The 20,001-nt window shown below is 40.6% G+C and overlaps 1 protein-coding gene across 1 annotated transcript in view; it reads left to right on the top strand.

The window, feature by feature from the left end:
• The window catches only part of RORA (RAR related orphan receptor A), a 353,017-nt gene that overhangs the window by 237,079 nt on the left and 95,937 nt on the right, over positions 1–20,001 (top strand). Inside the window, exon 2 of the mRNA XM_058811042.1 lies at positions 8,169–8,198. Within this exon, the coding sequence (XP_058667025.1) occupies positions 8,169–8,198 (30 nt within the window). The remainder of the gene's footprint in view (positions 1–8,168; positions 8,199–20,001) is intronic.

Here is a 20,001-nt window from a genome sequence, read left to right as displayed (position 1 = left end):
TGTTGCTTTGAAATGACTTGAAAAGTGTCCTTGGATGAGATGTCTGATGGGGGGAGATGTGGGAGAGCAGACAAGTGAAAAATAATTTTATTCTTCAGAGTGGAGGAGCAAAGCCCCATCCCTGCCTGTGCAGGGGTGTGCACTGGGGGGACTCCAGCACACACATGGACACATGCAGGTGTGGCTGATTGTGGGGACCCCAGCACACACATGGACACATGCAGGTGTGGCTGTTTGATTGTGGGGACTCCAGCACACACATGGACACATGCAGGTGTGGCTGCTTGATTGTGGGGACTCCAGCACACACATGGACACATGCAGGTGTGGCTGCTTGATTGTGGGGACTCCAGCACACACATGGACACATGCAGGTGTGGCTGATTGTGGGGACTCCAGCACACACATGGACACATGCAGGTGTGGCTGATTGTGGGGACCCCAGCACACACATGGACACATGCAGGTGTGGCTGTTTGATTGTGGGGACTCCAGCACACACATGGACACATGCAGGTGTGGCTGTTTGATTGTGGGGACTCCAGCACACACATGGACACATGCAGGTGTGGCTGCTGCTGCTCCTCCCAGTATCAGCAAGCAGAGAGTTTGCACAAATGGTGCTGCTTGTGTCACCCTCACACCTGCTGGGACATTTTCTCTGGCCAGGCCACCCTGAGGCAGGACTGCAGGCAGTGAGGGGTGGCCAGCAGTGAGGATTGGCTGTGGGGCCATGGCTCAGGGATAAAACTGGCACTGGTAGGCCATGGACTCAGTCATCTTGGAGGTCTTTTCCAGCCTAAATGATTCCATGATTGATTCCCCTCAGGACACTGCACACGTTGCAGAGCTTCTTGCCCTTATCTGGAATGTGAGTTAAACAAATTGTTCCTATTAATGTGCTGATAGGACAGAGCCTCAGCTGAAGGGGACTCTGTTCTTTGAATGTCACAGGAAGGAACAAGTGCAGTGCCCACAGGGGTGTCTGCCATGCTCCTGCCAAGGCTCTTCTGTCGCTGATAAACTCTGGGAAATGGGCTTGAGCAAAGATACAGCACTCAGAAAGTCTGGGACTGCTTTTAGGAAATGCTGGGCTTGCTCACACCCTGTTTGTCCATCCCAAGGACTGGAGGGGCTTGTTTGGGTTTGTGCAGCTTTGTACATTGGCCTGGACTCTGGCCATGGAACTGTGCTGCTCTGCAAGGCTGGTGTGAAATCCTTGTGATTCACTCACTCAGTTGTGCAACAAGGAGACATTAAAACAAAGCTGATCCGTGGTCTTCCTCTAAAGGCTCCTGCTGGACAGTCCTACATACAGTTCTGAACTATCTCTGATTTCTAGTGTGTGGAATACAGTGTAAATGTGGGATGGATATGTCATCTGCTCTCTGGTGGCATTTGTCATGTAAGAACATTATGGCTGATAATGCAGATTCTTTGTTATTTTTTCCTAATGTAAGACACTCTTTATTTGTGAGGACAAAAATATATTAACACTCAGAGGGACTCTCAGTGAGGTTGTGCAAGAAGGAAGAAATGTTTAAAGTTCATATTGGGAGCAGTTTTGTATCAGAAAATCAGTTTGGAGTCTGTTAAGAATTCTTTATTTGGGAAAAGTCTAGGAAGAGCAGGGAATTCTTGTAGCTGCCAGTTGCACAGTGACAGCTCAGGACAGTGGTGACTGCTCTCTTATGAATACTCTAACTTTGAAAGAAGCCATATGTATTCACATTTTCACAGGTACTACTCTCACTTTAAAGGTAGGGGAGGCTGTCAGCTGCTGAAAAATGAAATCATAAAATGCCTGGATGATGCAGGAAGTCACTCTCAGAAGTAGGATGCCAGTCTGAATTCCAAGGGCTAAAAAAGTCATCTACCTCACTAAAATAATGTCAAAACATTTTAAAAACATCCTTGGGGTTTTTAATCTGTTTCTTTCAAATACTTTGTATCTGTATTTGAGTAAATTTTCCAGAACACAATTTTTTATTTTTTTCTGTAGCTAATTCAGATATAACCACATGATTCAAGAGTAATACTAAAGCAACCCTTAAAAATATAGCTGTGAATAATTTGTTGCTAGAACTTAGGTACAAGGAAGAGCTATGAATCTTAGGATAGGAGCACAGATAGATAGAATCTATCTATTCTATCCTAGATAGAAAAAAACATGGGTTTTTTTCAGTACAGAAGCACTTAGGTCAACATTGATTCCTCTGACCTTGTTATATACCTATAGACTTGAGAATGTGATTGATCTAGACTTGGTGAAAAATCCTAGAACCTTGTTTCACATGGTAAGCTCTTTTTCCTTTTCAATAAAAGATGTGAAAAAGTCTGGGAAAATCTGGAATGTTTAAAAACTTATGTCATCAAATTTTAAGTTGAGGGATTTTTTTAAAAAGAGACATTTAGGTTTTACTTTGGAGGGGTGGTGTCATAATTTTGGAAAGCTTTCTTGTCCATACATGCCTAGTGGCTCTTGTCCTTGATCCATGCTAGCCTAGAATCTAATTTTAATTTTTTCTTGAGTGAACTGTGAGCAGTAGGGTCTAGTTTTGAAACAAAATAGTGAAATTACTTGGAGTACTTTCAGTAGTGTGTGCTGATCATCATTAACAGCTCCTCTGTCCTAGACAAGGATACTGTTTTGCTACATGATTTTATTTCAGATGTCAATTCATTTAAGTTGTGTTTGCAGTATTTGAATATGTGTTATTTCACCTTGGTCAGTGTAAACAATAACCCCAAGGATCACAAAATTCCTTCAAGCCAGAGCTCCATAGACTTAAATAGAAACCACTGTTAAAGTTTGTGAGAGAATAAACTCCTTTCTGAATACACCTAAATCTGTTATTCTGCCTTGCTAGGTTCTCTGCAAGTGTCCCAGTGTTGCACATAATCTTCTGCCATAATTGCCAGCTTGGTGTGGTGACAGTAAAGAGGAACTGGAGTGACAGGATGAAACACAGTGGGATCCAAGCTTGTAATATGTTTTCTTTCTGATTGTACACAATATGTCAGGCAGGAGGCTTACAGTTTAAAATTTTAAGGTTTGGGGTTTTTTCCCCCTGGGATTTCCAATCCATCCTAAAATGCCTAAGTTCCAAAATATGCTAGGGGTATAATGCTGGCCTGAGGGGAGGGTAGGAGAAAGTTAAAAAATCCCAAACCTGTATTGATGCACACACCCACGTGTGCAAAGCATCTCCTGCCCAGAGCATCTGCAGAATGTCATCAGAGCAGTGTTCATCACCTGCCTGGGACACAGAGAGCAGCCAGAGCAAACTCGGTGCTGCTTAACACAACTCCTGGAGAGGAGCTGGGAGCTCTGCTGGTGATGCCTGTGTTTATCCATCCACACTTCTGAGGGACAGTTTTCTTGGAGGTTTAAGAAAATTGTACTCAAGAATATTCTTCTTTGATATTTTGCAGAGTAATGTATTCTGCCAGACAAAGACCTTTTTACTTATCTTTCTGTACATCAAAGTGTGATTTCCCCTTGAAATGCGGGGAGCTGACAACTGTACAACAGCAGCAGGGATCTGGGTTCACAGAGTAAGCAGTGTTTCATTGTGCTGCTTTATTTGGATGGGCAACTGTGAGAAATAGCTTATGATGTATAAAATATCTGAGTCTCTTTTTATACTTTAAGACATTGTTATCTCTATTTGAAGTTGGCTAGTGAAGGTCAGTCAGGCTAACTGCCTGCAAAAGAATATCCTGTCTCTGTTGGTAGATACTCTTTTCAAAGTTCATTGCATCCAGCAAGCTATTTTTGTAAATACCACCCATCATGGCAAATTACATACTGTTAGTGGGAGGGGAAAGGCAATGGTGCTGAAGTTCTTTTCATTTAAAAAAAAATCAATTGTTGTTGTAAAGAGCATTGCATAGCCACGATGAAAAGCGTCAGAAGTTAATTTGTTTCAGATTTGGTGTTGATGAGGAATGTCAAATTGCACTGCGGAAGTGATGCACTCTGTGATAACTGTAATACTGAAACTTTCACTCACTGATAACCATGGCACTGATAGATTGTGATATTTTCATGACATTTCCTTTGCTTTACTTTGAAGTCTAGTTGGTTAAGTCAGGAAGTCTTTCTGTATTAGCAACACTGAAGTTACAGTGTTGTTTCTTCACCTCTTTATTTTTTTTTATATTTGTTGTTCAGAGATTATGGAATGCTGGCAGTGTAGGAGAGTGCTAATACTGGCAAGCAGTCACTCACTTCTCCAACCTATCACATTTTGAAATAAAACCCATTTAAAAATGGGATTTTTTTTACTAACTGACATTTTTTAAAGAATCAGTAACTTCTTTGTGCTCTGCTTATTAAAAATAAGTCTGTCTTTCAGTGGTGTGTTGGGTTTAGTTTTATTCTGTGGGGTCTACTCAAACACCATACTCTACTCTACTACATAAAGTGATGGTCCTGCCTTAGAAATATTTACCAACATGAGCAATCCTTGGTAATTGTGCTTGATCTTGTGAAGAAAATTCCTGGTGTGTGCTGGACTTGCAGAATTGGTTTCTCAAGAGACCCTGTTGATTTTGGGAGCTGATGCATTGGCTGCACAGGAGAGGCATTCACATGTAGATGCAGGTGGGATGTAGCACTGGCCCAGAGAGAGCCAGAGTCCTCTAACTCCCCCTTTTCACATTAAATGGTTTTCTGACTGATTTTTATTTCCACAAACACTCATTTCTAGGTTATTATTGCCTACCTGAATAGCAGTCATGGGCTTCCTGCAGTGCAACTAAACCTGATCACAGTGTTGCATCTTCCATGTTTATATTTAAATCACTAGTTACAATGTATCTTACAAGATACATAGTATAATATGCATATAATATAATACAATCTGCAATTAATATAATATACTAAAATCTAAGATGCATTATAACTAAGATCTTACATACAATTTAATTAACTTTTGGGATATGCTGGTACCTTTTTGCTCAGTGTTGCAGCTTCAATGTTTATATTTAAATCACTAGTTACAATGTATCTTACAATACAAGATACATAGTATAATATGCATATAATATAATACAATCTGCAATTAATATAATATACTAAAATCTAAAATGCATTATAACTAAGATCTTACATACAATTTAATTAACTTTTGGGATATGCTGGTACCTTTTTGCTCAGTGTTGCAGCTTCAATGTTTATATTTAAATCACTAGTTATAATGTATCTTATAAGATACATAGTATAATATGCATAATGTATAATATTCATATACATATAATATACTAAAATATAAGATACATTATAAATAAGATTTTATATATAATTTAAGCAACTTTTTTGGGTATGCTGGTACCTTTTTGCTCAGTTTTTCTATAGCTTAGACTTACCTGTGTGAAAAGGAAAGCTACTTAAAACTTCATAATTTATTTTGCATCAGTGAAGATTAGTGATTAATTTAAAGGTAATCCTGTTGAACTCATTGGCAGCGTTTATATATATTTATATTTATATACATACAGCTCAAAGTAAAATACTTTGTTTTCAATGCAACCACCAGTGGAATGATGAAGGAGATGCAAAAATATCTACCTCTAAGCTGTTGCTTTAAAAGGTTATCTAAAAATATCTGCATAAACCAGCTAAAAGGTTTTACCAGATGATAATCAGTAATTATTATGGAAACATCTGATTTGGAAAAACCCACGACGCATCTCACATTAAAAAAAAAAAAAAAGGTAGAAAAATCTGAGCAGTAATATTTCCATCAGTGCAGTGTTTCATGTATCAGGGAAAGTGGGTCCTCAGTCAGCGAATACAGCTCAGTCTGTTTTGTGCTGTGGCAAATCCCATTGTGAAGAGGCTGTGAGTAATCAGAAGTGACAGCATAAGCACTTTCTGTTCAGTGATTTTACAGAAAGCATTATTTTCTGAGAAACGTACACATATGGCTCCCATAATGCTGAAAGAGCACTGCTGTATCCATTTATTAGCACTAGTGTTGGGAGAGGAAGTCTTGCAAATGGTATTCAGATTTAAGACCTTTTCCTCTTTATGCATTTCCATTGCATAAAACAGCCTTAAAATCAAGGAATCAGACAGATAGGCAAGGGCAAGGCAGGAGGGTCTGCCAAGGGATGTTAGGACAGTTTGTGAAGATGAGGATGCTGATGCTCAGGGGTCACTCAAGAAGGCAAACAGCAGCAAAAATGCTCTTTTTGGTGGAAGAACCAATGGGCCAAGAGCAGCAGTAATCTCCAGTTCACAGGGTGAGCCAGACCCCTGGAAAAGCCTGGAGAGAGGGGTTTGCACTCATCCCAAGCACTGCATGAATCCCATGAATGCATTTTGATGAAGGTGCCTCAGACCTCTCTGCTCCTTCTCCCTCAGGCCCAGTTCTTGCCCTAAGCTGCTGTTCCTGTAACAGGGCTCCCCTCCTTGGCACACCCCTGTCCTGTCCTGTCCTGTCCCCTACCCTGAGCCAGCCAATAGTGCTGGGATTGCAATGAAAACCCAGGAAGTTTTGCTCTTACAAATTATCAATTTAAAGGATGAATTTGCCTCCTGTAGTAGATAGTTGTATCTAAAGGAATTTATTTTGTTATGCTTGGGGTTTTGTTTTGGTTTGGTTTTGTTGCTTACCTTGGCTCTACAGTTTGTGGCTGTAACAAATACGATTCCTTTGTGAGGCATGTGCAGGTTTGGCCAGGGCCTTTCAATTTGAGTTAACACACATATATAGTCAAGTTCTACTATTCTGACTTCTGTAAATTGCTTACCAGTTTTGCACATTTGCAAAACTGCCCAAAGGAACTACTGAGAACTTCGCTTCCCAAAACCTGAAGCCTCTTAACTTTTCAGGGAAAGCAAAGGTCCCAGTGCTCACACTTGTAGAGCTTGGTAGTTAAAAACCAAAATGCCAACAGCAACATAAGTGTGATTTTAAAAAAAGTCCTCATGACAGTTATGTCAAACTTGATAGCTCAATATTTGGGATTGGCACTGGGGTTTTATGTATCTATCAAAAACATTAATAATTTGAAAGCTGTTTGCTTTGGAAGTTAGCTCTGTGTTTGCAAATAAGGTGTCTTCATTTTTCTGAGTTATTGTGATTTGCTGCCTCTCTTAGATGCTCCACAACCAAGAAGCCTGAATAAGTCTATTTCCTTCCATAGTAATTTGTTTTGGAAGAGATGGTTGAAGGAGTTGGAGGGTAGCAGAGGAAATTCAGACCTCTCTTTTTCATGAATATTAAGGCAGACAATCCCAATTCCAAAATTTCATTGCAGGCCTCGATCACAAATTAAATGTTTCAAATACTTCTACTGCTTCCAGTAACCTCCTTCTCATCATCTCATAAAATTACCCCCAAGGAGAGTGAAGCTTAAATACTGATGGGTCTGAGTATGTCACCAGTTATCTACTAAAGTGGAGACAATATTGTTTGTATTCAAGCATGAATTCCAATGACATTTAACAGAGTTAATTTTATCTTTATTTGGTATTACAAATTTTGCCTCATTCTGTTCACTCTGTTGCTTTCTTTGAAATGCCTCTCAGATTTCACTGGCACTGGACCATCCTTGGTGATTGCTGCCACATGCCTGTCTAGCATGAAAACATTTTTATTACTTCAGAAAGTCAATCTTTAACGGCATGGAGATATTTGCATCTGGCTTGGAATCCTGACAAGCAATAGTCATATTGAGAGAGCTGTTTGTTTGGTTTTCATGAGCATAAGCTACAGCTTGCATTCAAGGAACTGCTTGAACTTAACAGCACAGCAAATGACTTGTGCTGCTCAGATCCCTGGGTGCTTTAATGGGAGTGGGGGAACATTTCTGGCCATGGAAAATAAAGGGGGCTTCCATAGCATTACTGGTATCTTCTTTTTGTGTCAGCTCCAGTTTGAAGCCAGCAGTGGGGAGATTTGCATTGCAGCAACCAAGCTGAAGCAATGCATGTTGAAACATTTACTGGGGAGGTGTGAGGAGAGAATGTACCACTAAAATCTTCACACAGAGGGGAGATCCTTCCACCTTGAACGTACAAATCATGGCAATTTTCATTCCTCCTTTAGAGTGGCTGCTGTGTGGCTGATAAAATAGATTAATGATGAATTATATGTCAAAAGCATTTACTCAGCGGTTGCTTTGCTAACACCGGTGTCGTTTCTTCCCTACAGGTATTTCTGTAACAAAGAAGACTCATACATGTAAGTAACACCTTTTGATTGGCCCTTCTCTCACAAATGGAATTTCTGTTAGGCCATGCTGTGGTGCTCAGACTAATTGGTGTTAGTCTGGTCTGAGAAAGCTCCATTTTAAAAATTCTGGTGTTTTTTCTGCCTTAGGGGTTTCAGTCCTCTCCCAAAGTGTTGTTGGATGTCCAATGTGTGTCTGTATATGTGGTACTCACATGTCTGTAAAGTCAGAGGGCAGAAAAAGAAAGTTGTGAGGAAAGGCAGAATTCCTTACTGTACTATATCTACCTTACAGCTGGTTGATAATTAACATATCCAGAAAATGCAGGAGAAGAGAATGGTTATTTTTATATGTCTGTTACATATGCAGTATGATTCAAATCAAAATAATTTAATTGTACATCTTCTGTCTCTCCCTATGCACCAATCTGTGAGATAACTCATTCTCTGCCTGTGCTTAAGGAACTTGATGAACAACTGGAGGTTCTTGTTTTGCTCTCAACCATATAAGCAAGCAGCCCCTGTAAGTGGTGACCTTGGAAATGGCTGTGGATGTGTGCATTTACTTACATATACATTTATTCCAAATCCTCTTCAAAGACATCATTTCTGGGGATCAATTCTTATCTATCCTGCAGGGAGCTCGAAGCACAGTTCTGAGGAAAAGCTGGGATTTGTAGCTGAAGGAGTATGTTGAGATTCTTCAGATACTGTCTGTGGAGGTTTGGCAATTTGGTAGTGCAAGAATTGTACTTGCCCAGGATATGAAACAGGAGTAGGCTAAAGCTGAGGCTATTACTCCTATGAAAGCCTTCTTACAAAACAGGTGCTAGGCTGCTCAAAATTTACAAATATATATGCATTTAATGTATTTTGAAGTATTTGCACCACAGCTTCTAGGATGTCACAAAGTGTCTTACATGGCTTTCATTCGTATTTCATTCCTGGTTTTATAATACTCCTGGAGTGAAAAATCTGACTTGAGATGATGAAATCTCTCTGTGTAGAGTTAAAAAGCAGATTTGAGAATTTCAAATGAGAAGCTGATTCATGTGAGTTTTGAAATAAATTTTAAATATCTCAAACTTTTAGAGCATGATGGTCCTGCTTTGCCTCGGTGGGCTTGCTGCTTAAAGCATCCTGAGGGCCACACCCTCTTTGGCTGAGCAATGGTTTTGTTGAACTCAATGAGAGCTCCAGGCAGGCAGCTGAGGGCAGAATGTCACCCTGGTATTTTTGGGGAATGTTGGAGCTCCTGCTGACTGGCACTGGCAGCTCAGGACACTGGAGTGCTCCATGTGCCTGCAGGCCAGGCAGTGCCCAGCCTTGCCCACAGGGGCGGCCCTGGCGTGGGGCCGCCCCTCTCTGGAGGTGCTGGGTGTTTGTGCCAGCTCAGTGCTGGGCTCTCTTGTGTGCAGGTGAGTGTTGGTTTGGCAATCAGCCAAACCCCCCCTGGCTTTTGTACAGCAGTGCCACGAGCTGACCCACAGAACCACGGCCCCAGCTTTGGGAATTTTGCAGGGAAGATGAAGCAGTGAGCGCAGAGCTGGAGAGCGCAGGGAACAGCTCCTCAGCCACCCCAGACTGGTGCAGTGTTGTCACCCTGGATCTCAGCTGAAGCAGTTTCAGGCCTGTGATGAAAAAAAGATGTGTTTCTCAACTGTGAGAGATGATTAGTAGTGCTCACCATCCAAGGCCTTTCATCTAGTTCAAACAGAAATTAGGGTCCCAGTGTCTTTCATGTTGAGAACTCTGCGCTTTTCTGAGAGAGCTGTCAAAGAGTAGTTCCCCGATTTGTTAATCAGTTGTCATGCAATTGCTGAAGCATGAACAGAAAAGTTGCCTGAATAATGGGAAGATAAGCTTGCCCATTAAGAAGGGATTAAAATAGAAGGAGCAATAGGCTGTAATTGGCATGATGAAAATGTAAGCTACGTTTGCTAGCAAATATGTATGAGGTTTCATTCTGTTTTGGTTGAAGTTCTTTTAGGATTCATTCCTGTTATGACAAATTCTCTTAAAGTAGGAATGGATGTAAATTGTGCATCTTTGGCATTTCAGCACCATGCACAATAATCTTTTTTCCCCCTTGTTGCTTAGAATTAGGGTTTTTAATTGAATAGAAAAAGCTAATAAAATTTGCAGTTTTGGAACGAGTTAGAAAAAATAATATAAACACCCAAATAGAAGCATTACAAAGTCTGAGTTGTTAACAACTACAAATGACAGAGAAAGAGTTTGTGCACCAAGATATGCTCCAGAATTTGCCTATCACTTTGTATCAGAATAAATAATTTATCCAAATGAAGTTATGTAGAGTTAAGATTTCTGCAAAGAAATTTCAAGAAACATTCTTTGTGTAGTGTACATACACTTTGTGTAGTGTATATACCTTGCCTGCTCTGATTTTTAGAAATATGGATGAAATTGCCTTATTCCAGTTTTACCATGTGTGGCATATGAGGGTGTTGACTGACTGTAAACTACCACTTGTTTCTAATGACCTGTGATTTAATTAGGGAGAAAGAAATGGAGTGGAGAAAATGAGTGGAAAAGAGGAAAGAAATTAGTAGAGAAAAAAAATGTTTTTAACATAATGCCAGAAAGTTTGATACATGATGCATTTCAAACATCCAATTAATCCTTTTCAGACTTCATTGAGTTTTGCAGGTTTTGAAATTGGTGGGGATCTGTGTCCAGTACTTAATTTTTCCAGGGTTTATTGTTTGAGGGTCTGGGTACATTTTATCCCCTTCATGACATTAGTCTGTGACAAAGGTGTCCACTCAGCTGAAACTGAACTCCTGTGCTGATGGCAGGTGCTCAGGTAGGTCTGAATCCAACCAGAGCTTAATATTTGTACACATGCAATATAGTAGTGCTGAAGAAATGCAGGACTTTCATAATATAACTATCTAAATAAGACCTGAGAGATTTTTATCCTTTTTGATGCATTTCTCCAAGTATTCTGCTTCATTGGTGCTTCTCCACATTTTCTCTTTATTACAGTTTAATTGTTTCAAAATCTGACACTTTTAAACAGGGAGTGCAGTAGTCTTCCAAGGAGCACTAAGGGGATAAATGTTATCCACCCTAAAATGCCCTTCTCTGCTCAGTTCAAGTTTAAGATTAAACAGCCTTTTGAAGAAAAAAATACATGCCTTCTGTCTGTTTCTAGAATAATTCTCTTGAGCTCACAAAGCTATTTGTCAGGTTAACCATCACTTTAGATAAGCTGTAGTGTGTCAGATGGTAGAGGACAAGTGCTGTCTCATCTTCCATACAAAGTGGGACTTCTGGTCTTTCAGTTCTTTTTGACTCGAGAAAGACATGACTGACATTTAGATTCTTTTCTGATCATTTGATTTGCAGTAATATTTGTAAAACAGCCCTCTTCCTGCCATGTCTCATGTTCTGAAGAGAAAAGTACTGCAAGTGAATTGTAACTTTGCACAACTTCACCCTTTTTGCAAGTTCAGAAAAGCATAATTGTATCAGTGATGATAAAAATGTGAAATTGTGGGAAACAGAAGGCTGCAAAGGACCTGGCTTTTAGCACTGACCCACTGGGCTTTAGGATGTCCTGAAGTGTGGAGTATTTTGTTTCTGGCATTTTAAATCTAAGTCTTGCCACACTCCATGTAATTAGTTTCATGGCCTCTACCAGACCACTTGTGACTCAGAGCTGTCACACAAATCAATCACATTATTTTTCTTCAGGTCCCTGTTTTATCTTGGGCACTGACTTTGCTAAATGAGTTTGACCTTGCCTCTCAAAGCAAGGGGTTTCTGCAGATGCAGAAGGTGAGTGTTGCACCAATTCAGGCTGTAATGGAACCTTCTTCCTCTCACTGTTTTGGGTAGTGAGGAGCCACAGTTATGAGCTTTGAAGGAGTTGGATTGCATAGCTGGAGTCCACATCTGCACTGATGGCCAGACACATTCAGTCATTTGCTTACCTTGCATTGGTAGGACAGTAAAAACTGCATCAATTTTACAGCCTTCCTGACAGATTTCTGTCCAGAGCTCCTTTGGAATGTTGTTTCACAGCAGGAAAGCACCAGAACCCCTGGCTCTGAGTGACACCCACTCATCAGAGCAGAGGTGGGACCTGCAGGGCTGCTCTTTCCTGGCCTGGATTAACCTGGTGCTGCTTTGAACTGGGGGCTGCTCACTGGCTTCAGCTTTCTGGGGATAGTGCACCTACAGTTCACTGTCACCAGTGTAGAGCATGGCTTTTCTGAGCTGAGGCCAGAAGTGACAACTGCTCCATTCATTTAGACTGAATTATCACCATTTGGAGAGAAAGAGCATGTTTCTTCTTGTGATTTATCCAGATATTTAAATTAGAGTAATTTTCATAAACAATTATGTCAGTAGGCATCTCTGTATGAATTCCTTAATGTTGGGTGAACTGTTCCTTACTTAAACTGAAATTATCCTCTCAGTCAATTTGTGGCAGATAAGAAATGTTTCCAAAGCTAGATGCTGCTTTTAATGACATGAGCTCCTGCTGGAAAATTAAGTGAAAACTGTGTGGTTTTGATTTTTAGCCCTAAATAAAACCATTTGCATGAAGAACTGGCAACTTTGTAGGCAAAGGATAGTAGAAGTAAACTTGTCCCTTCTGCTATCTGTGATCCCAAGCCCTTTCCTCACTGGGGCTGTTCCTACACTCATCTGGCTGTAGGTGTTGGTCTCAGGATGTATCTTGCCTCAGTGTCCTTTGCCAACACACAGGAACTCTGGACTAAGGGGGGAAATCCACATTTCAGGTTTACACTGGAGATGGGAAGGCTTGACTGTACCATAGGGAGGGAGGTCAGCTTGACTGCCCACTGTGTGTGACAGAGCTCAGGGGTGTGCAGCACTGCCTGCTGTGTGTGACAGAGCTCAGGGGTGTGCAGCACTGCCCGCTGTGTGTGACAGAGCTCAGGGGTGTGCAGCACTGCCCACTGTGTGTGACAGAGCTCAGGGGTGTGCAGCACTGCCCGCTGTGTGTGACAGAGCTCAGGGGTGTGCAGCACTGCCTGCTGTGTGTGACAGAGCTCAGGGGTGTGCAGCACTGCCTGCTGTGTGTGACAGAGCTGGGTGACAGAGCTCAGGGGTGTGCAGCACTGCCTGCTGTGTGTGACAGAGCTGGGTGACAGAGCTCAGGGGTGTGCAGCACTGCCCGCTGTGTGTGACAGAGCTGGGTGACAGAGCTCAGGGGTGTGCAGCACTGCCCGCTGTGTGTGACAGAGCTGGGTGACAGAGCTCAGGGGTGTGCAGCACTGCATTGCCCTGAGCAGCCCCTGAGCCTTTGCCTGCAGTGCTTCTGCAGCACAAGGAGCCAAAACCAGGGAATGTTGTGCCCATGGAGACAAAGGGATGCACTTAACTCTGTCCTGGGCAGAGATCCCTGCCTGCATCATGGCCTTCCTCTCTTGGACTCTCAGCAGTTGCTAAGAGCACACTGCTTGTTAAAAATGCAGAGGCAGATTTGGGGCAGAACACAGCTCTTCAGCTTCTCAGATATCTAACATTTCTAGAACTGCTTTTCACCAAAGTTCTACAAGCATATATTAATGTTTGCAGCTTAATGGAACCCAAGACCCAGATTGCTCTTCTTCTCTGATTTTACTTTCCATATTGTATTTACTGCCACTGCTAAAGATTCCTCAACAATCTAGTTACTTTGTTTAATTGCATTAAAGGGAAAGCCATTGTGATTTTTTTTTCTGATCTGATTTATAATTACTAATCTACTGTGCATTGTACTGCTGACTTCACCTCACATGTTTCATGTGCAGACTAAAGTAAGTAAATGATACTTTTCCCTCACAAAACAGGAGCCTTCAGAAAACTGATGGTTAACAGGATCTGCTGTTAGCACCAAGGCCTAAAGAGAACAGGTGAAAACTAAACCCTGTCCCCTGAGGCCAATAAAATAGCTGTTTGGTCCCCTGTGTGTAACCTCCTAATAACTTTACTGGGCAGCCTTAAGATCCCTTGGGGGCTTCTCGGCAAGAGCATTCCCTCTCTTTGTTCAGATTGCTTATTAAAAATGATTTTATAATGAAGTTGCCTCAAATAGCTGCTACTTTCCTGCTTGTCCTTGAAGCACTGTTTGCCCTGATGAAGAATCTGAAGACAGCTATCTAGGGCTGTTCTCTTGCTCAAAACTTTTACTGAACTACAGCTACACTTCTTTCTTTTTCCCTTTTTATGTTTTTTTTTCTTCTTTTTTTTTTTAACTTCCCTGTTGTGAGCCAAAGCAAGCCTCACCATTAGCAGCTCAAGTTTGTGCCTTTAATTCCCCTTTGAGGCCATCCCTGTGGAAGGTTTGGTTTGGTTGCCACACAAAACACTGTGTCAGTGACTTGTTTGTTGCCTGAGAGAAAATGAACGTTGCCTTCTTTTTGGGTGGCCAAATTATTGAATACAGGACCAAAGATGAAGGTATGAAGTCAAAAACTGAGGAGAGGAGGGAATATTTTTAAAGTTAGAAAGGATTTCTAGCTGTTTTCTGGGAGAAAGAGTACGCAGGATAGCAATGGGTGTGGTGTGGGATGTCCATGACATGGCTGTAGGTGAAATCTGTGCATGATCTGGTTCTTCCTGGCAGTTCTGCACCAGTGAAATATTTTCTCTGTAAAAATTCCAACATTTGTGAGAGAGACCAGCCCTTTTACCCATGTGGAAACAGCCTTGGGGATAGCTAAAATTCCAAAAGAATTTTATTAATGTATGTTTTGTGTCCTCACAGAATAACAGGTCAGAGCTGAGCCAAACCTGTTGCCTCAGATCTTCTCTTAGCTGCCCAAAAGCTTGGCATGTGCCTGGGCCCCAAGCCTTTGGCACACTTGGAAGGAACATTTCATTTTCTCTAAGGCTGATAGAACAAGCAATTAAATGTACTGTCCTGGAAGTCCCAGGGGGAACTCTGTCTATTAGCTGCACTTGAAGATAATATCAGGTCTCTTCTCTGGTTCTGTTCTGAGTATATGGAGCAGCTTCTGTCTGTTTGGGGGTTTTGGCTGTAACCATTATTTATGGGCTTACTTTACTCTGAGTTTTCTGGTAAATACCCTCAGATAGGGGTTTTGGTACCTTTAATAATGAAATAGTATGCAAACCAGAGCAAGGGAAAAACAGCAAATGAATTGAAAAGTAATTTTAACAAATGAAGACTGATAAGTATTTGCAAAATGTTAATAATCCAGTATGAAAATTTATTGGATTACAAATCAGATACTTCTAAATTGCAAATCAATATATTCCTGTTCTGCTCACACTTCATTTCTTTTTCTGGTTGCTCCTGTGGAAGCAGACAAGATGGGCAGAGACATTCTCTTTAATGTTTAAAAAATATTTGAAGGCCCATGTTTCAAGGAATGATGAAGTGTTAGGAGAGCATTAAGGAGTTTCTCACATTAGAGGTCTAAATTCTGTTAGTGTGGTTAATGGGCATTAAAAGATTGTGGACGTGACTCAAAAATAAATTTGAACAGTTTGTGGATGCAGGCAGTAAATACATTGGGAATGTCTGTAGTGTTCTCTTATACCTAAGTCTTGCTTTATAGATTTATAGAAGTTGCTCTTGCATGTTTTGTACCCTTCTTTTTTCTGTCTGTTAATTCCTAAGGCTGTTCCTCTGATGTAGGAAATGGTGAATGAAGTCATGAACACCTCCTGTGGTGCAATGCACTTTAACAGGGGGAGTGTGGGACTGCTCTGAATCCTATTGCAGCTGCCTCAGTGAATCCTCTTGGCTGAAATGTGCTTTCATCAGCCCTCTTAGCATTGCCTGCTTTTTGTTGTTTTTAACATCTCCTGTCTTTAGAATTCTTGCAGCTGTTACATGAAGTTAATGTTTCCAGCTTGATAAGAACAGCTGTCCACAGTTTTGGTGTGTTTATTGGTTATAGAAGTGAACTGCGTTATGGGCTGAATCTCAGCTTAAAAATATCTGATATTCTTCCCATTCTAAGACTTTAATCCAACTCTGAGAGCAGTATGAGTTGTTCTTTGCAAAGTCATTAAGTTAATTTTTTTTTTCAGATTTTGAGTGTCTTGGGCACTAGAAAACTGACAGATGAGACTTCTCCAAATCTACTTTTGCATTCTGTATATTTTTCAATGCAAACAATGTGAAAGCAAATAGGAAGTGTCACTGCTGATGACTTCCTTCTTTAATATATGGTTGCATATTTTGGCTCTGAATAGTCTAAGTGTAGCCAGTCTAACTGTGCATATAGGGAAATAGCTTTGATTACATCCTTTGCAATAGCTCCCTAAGAAATAATTGTACTTTCTAAACAAGACTTGTGCAAGACTCATTTGGTTTGATTTGAACAGTTCCTTGAAGTCATTTCAATCTTTATAGAAAGGTGAATCTTGGTGAATGGATTACCACCAAATACAGCAAAGTGTTGGGACTAAATTAGCATTAAAATGAAGATTGAAATATGATCTGTATACCATTTGTTCAAACATCAAAAGTCCAAGTGGATATTTTTTTCCTACAGATTTATTGCTGCTACCTTTTTTCACGCTTTGAGAAGAATCTGTGGAGTTTTCTGCTTACATTTCAGTTCATGAGATTGTTTATAACACAATGCTGCATTTTTTTGTAGTAAGGCTGAATTCTAATGATTCTAAAGCAAGCACAGTCATAGGGACTTCTCCAAGGTTGGTATCTGAACCAAAAAAAGCACATTTTATTATCTGAATTTTGAAACCAGGGACTGATTCCATCATTCCTAATAGACTCATTTATTTGACAGTGCATTGCTAGACTTGAGCACTTGCCATCCTGACACAACTATTGAACCTGAAAAGGGCTCTTTAATGTATGTTGATAGCTAAGCTTAATAAGGACTGTGAAAATATTGGAAGTTTTGCAGCCTTTCTCTAAGCACATCAACCTAGAATTATTTAAATGTTGACCCAGCTGGGAGCACAGTCTGATGCAGACAGTAACTAAGGCAGCTCCTTATGGCAGATCAGGTAATCACCTCAGCTCCTAATGAGGAGCTTGTTCTTAATATTATGACCAAATGATGATGATACTTGTAAAGCTTCTCATTTAAATATAGTTTTGCTACTCAGGTTTTTCTCCCTTTAAGTCTCCTAGCATGATGAAGTAGCAAGGACAAAAAGTTTCAAAGGACAATGTGGGTTGGTCTAAAGAGCTAAAACTCAGCTGAAAAGGCACAGAAATGGATCAACCCAAAATCAAATAGAATCCTGAGGGAATTTGGGATACAGACTACTTAAAATTCAATGTTTCAACTTTTTTCCTTTTCTTTTCAGAACACTTGAATAGTTTTGAGCTATATTGCTAAATATGTATATTTGTGTATTCTGCTTTGCTGAGGATGGTGGGGGAGCAAGGAAGGAGAACTGTGCAGGCAGCATTTCAGAAATCTTGCCAGATATGAGTTACAGGTAGGAGTACAGGTGAGCTTTGAGGTTTACATAGATCAAACCATAGTGGCAGATACTTTGGTGTGAGATTGAGTTCTTAAATGTCAGCTGCTTTTGTAATTTGTACAAGGGGTGGGAAGATGGTCCTGCTTACCCAAACCTTACCCACACACAAATTCCTTCTGCAAAATTCTTCATTAAACTGAAACACTCAGGAAAAATGGTGCCTGGTGTTAGTTTGGAATAGAGGAATAGTTAAATGTTTTATTGTGTCTTAGTAGTTGTGTTTCAGGTGAAAACATGAGAAAAAACACGATGCATTCCCAATAAGACAAAATGACACCATTTTTCTGTAATGCCAAAATTACTTACTTTGAATTAACTGTACATTCACTATAAAAGAATAGTTAAAATATGTGTGCTTTGACATATACTGATGTGCTGATTAGTGCACATTGAAATGAGCATCACAGGATTGAAATAACCTTTTTTCTAAATATGTTTTATGCAGGGGAGGAGAGAGAGAGGCTATGTCAGTAGCAAAATTACCTTCTCCAGTGTGAATACCTTTGAATTGAGTGTAAATATCCATTGCTACTTTACCTCTTGCTTTTAAAACACCCAGTGGTGGAACCTTGACTTGGTCTTTAACCCCACTGCAGTCACCTTGCCTTAAATCACTTTATTGTCTGGGTTTGGATTCACAGCTCACTTGATCAAAGGAAAGGATCTCACCTAAATAGAAGTTACTGTTTTAAAGGATTGCATCTGGGACTTTGGGAAGTTTCCTTTCTTAACCTTACTGCCATTAATGGTTAGACTCTCAAAGTGAACTAGAACTGAACCTTCAATGAGTTATTGTAAAAAACATAAGAAGTGAAATATATAGGAAGCCTTGACCAAGAGGATGATGTCCTGGCTGGGAAAAAACTAAGACTTGTGAGATATTTTTGTTATCTGTCTTAGCTTCCTCTGTGTGTATGAGAAGTTTGTTTAAAGTGAGCCCAAACTATCAGTTGTGAGGTGCAGCACTGTCACTTGCTCTACAACAGACTAGGCACACCCTCGAAGCAAAGCAATTTCCTCTCTCTTTTTTTTTCTTTTTTTGAGGTGTTTACCACCAACTTCAAAAGTCAGTTCACAAGAGTGGTGGTGTTCTTGCAGTTTTCTGGAAATTCAAACAAGCCTTTATTTAATCTCTGTGCAACAGAGGTAGGGAAACCTCTGGTTTCAGAAAGCCACTACATGACCAAAGGCATTTAGTGATTTCCTCTTAGATAAAGCCAGCAGTTGATAACCATCCTTCTCACCAGTGTTTGTCTGAAGAACTGTTTCATTATCTTTGTTATGTTACCTAACTGATATGGAGGTGTGATACTTGCTGGCTGTAAAGGCAACTTCTAGAGATAAGGCAAGTTTCCTGTTTTAAGTCTTCACACTTCTTTCACTCTGACCCTTTTTTCCTTTTCTCTGCCTGTATTGGTGGCTCAGTCCAGAGTTATGGTCCTTGAGGTAAAGGTGGAAGTAAAGAGGTCATTCAAAAAGACAATTTCACATGCTGCTTTGAGGATATAAGGGTACTAAAGGCTGTCTGAAAATAATTTTCCTGTTAAACAGAGCTTTAGGTACTTCAAAAAACATTTCACTGAAGGTATCATTTTTTCCTGCAGTTTTCAGAAGGGAGGTAAGAAAAGCCCTTGTTAACTCAGAGCAGGGTGAGTTGTCCTTCATGTGGGATGGTGGTGGTGTGACTTAAGAGCTGACCTAGAAATGAGGCAGTTCAGGTACTTCAACCTTCAATTTCCACGTCCTGTCAACAGGACTTCACCACCTCACTGTCAGCTGTTTTGAGAGTACATTTTAGCACGAAATCCTGTCTTTAGAAGCAGTAATGTAACTTTCTCCAGAACATTTTGTCTTTGAGAAGCCAGCAATGTTGACACCAAAAAATGTCAACATTCCCCTGGGAACCTTTTAAAGGAAAGACAGAGAACCTCAGCTCGAGAATAAGTAATTTGGGAAGTTGTTACCATCATTCTTTGTGAAACTAATACCTGGCAACCCAGTTTACAAAAGAAATTCCTTGATTGTGGGTTCATTTGCTGCTTTTCACTGGTATTGGAGGGGAGGTTGTATGGCAGCATTGCAGGTGGGAACCCAGCACCTGCTGTATGAATAAACTGCTTTCCTCACTCCAGATTAAATCAGCAGTTGAATTTGTGGTCCAGCTTAGCAAGTGGTGCTGTGCTCTGGTAAGCCCACACTGGGAAGGTTTACATTTAACTGCTTATTTCCTTTTCTCAAGATGCTGAGATCACAAAGCTGAGCATTTCAGTGTGGTGGATCTTTTCCTGTATGTTCTGCATAAGCACAAAAACCTCTGCATATCTGTTGTGGGTATAGG

Source organism: Ammospiza caudacuta, chromosome 10, assembly GCF_027887145.1.
Source record: "Ammospiza caudacuta isolate bAmmCau1 chromosome 10, bAmmCau1.pri, whole genome shotgun sequence".
Lineage (NCBI taxonomy): Eukaryota > Metazoa > Chordata > Aves > Passeriformes > Passerellidae > Ammospiza > Ammospiza caudacuta.
The sequence above is the reverse complement of the archived record's forward strand: the minus strand, read 5'-3'. Positions and strand labels throughout refer to the sequence as shown.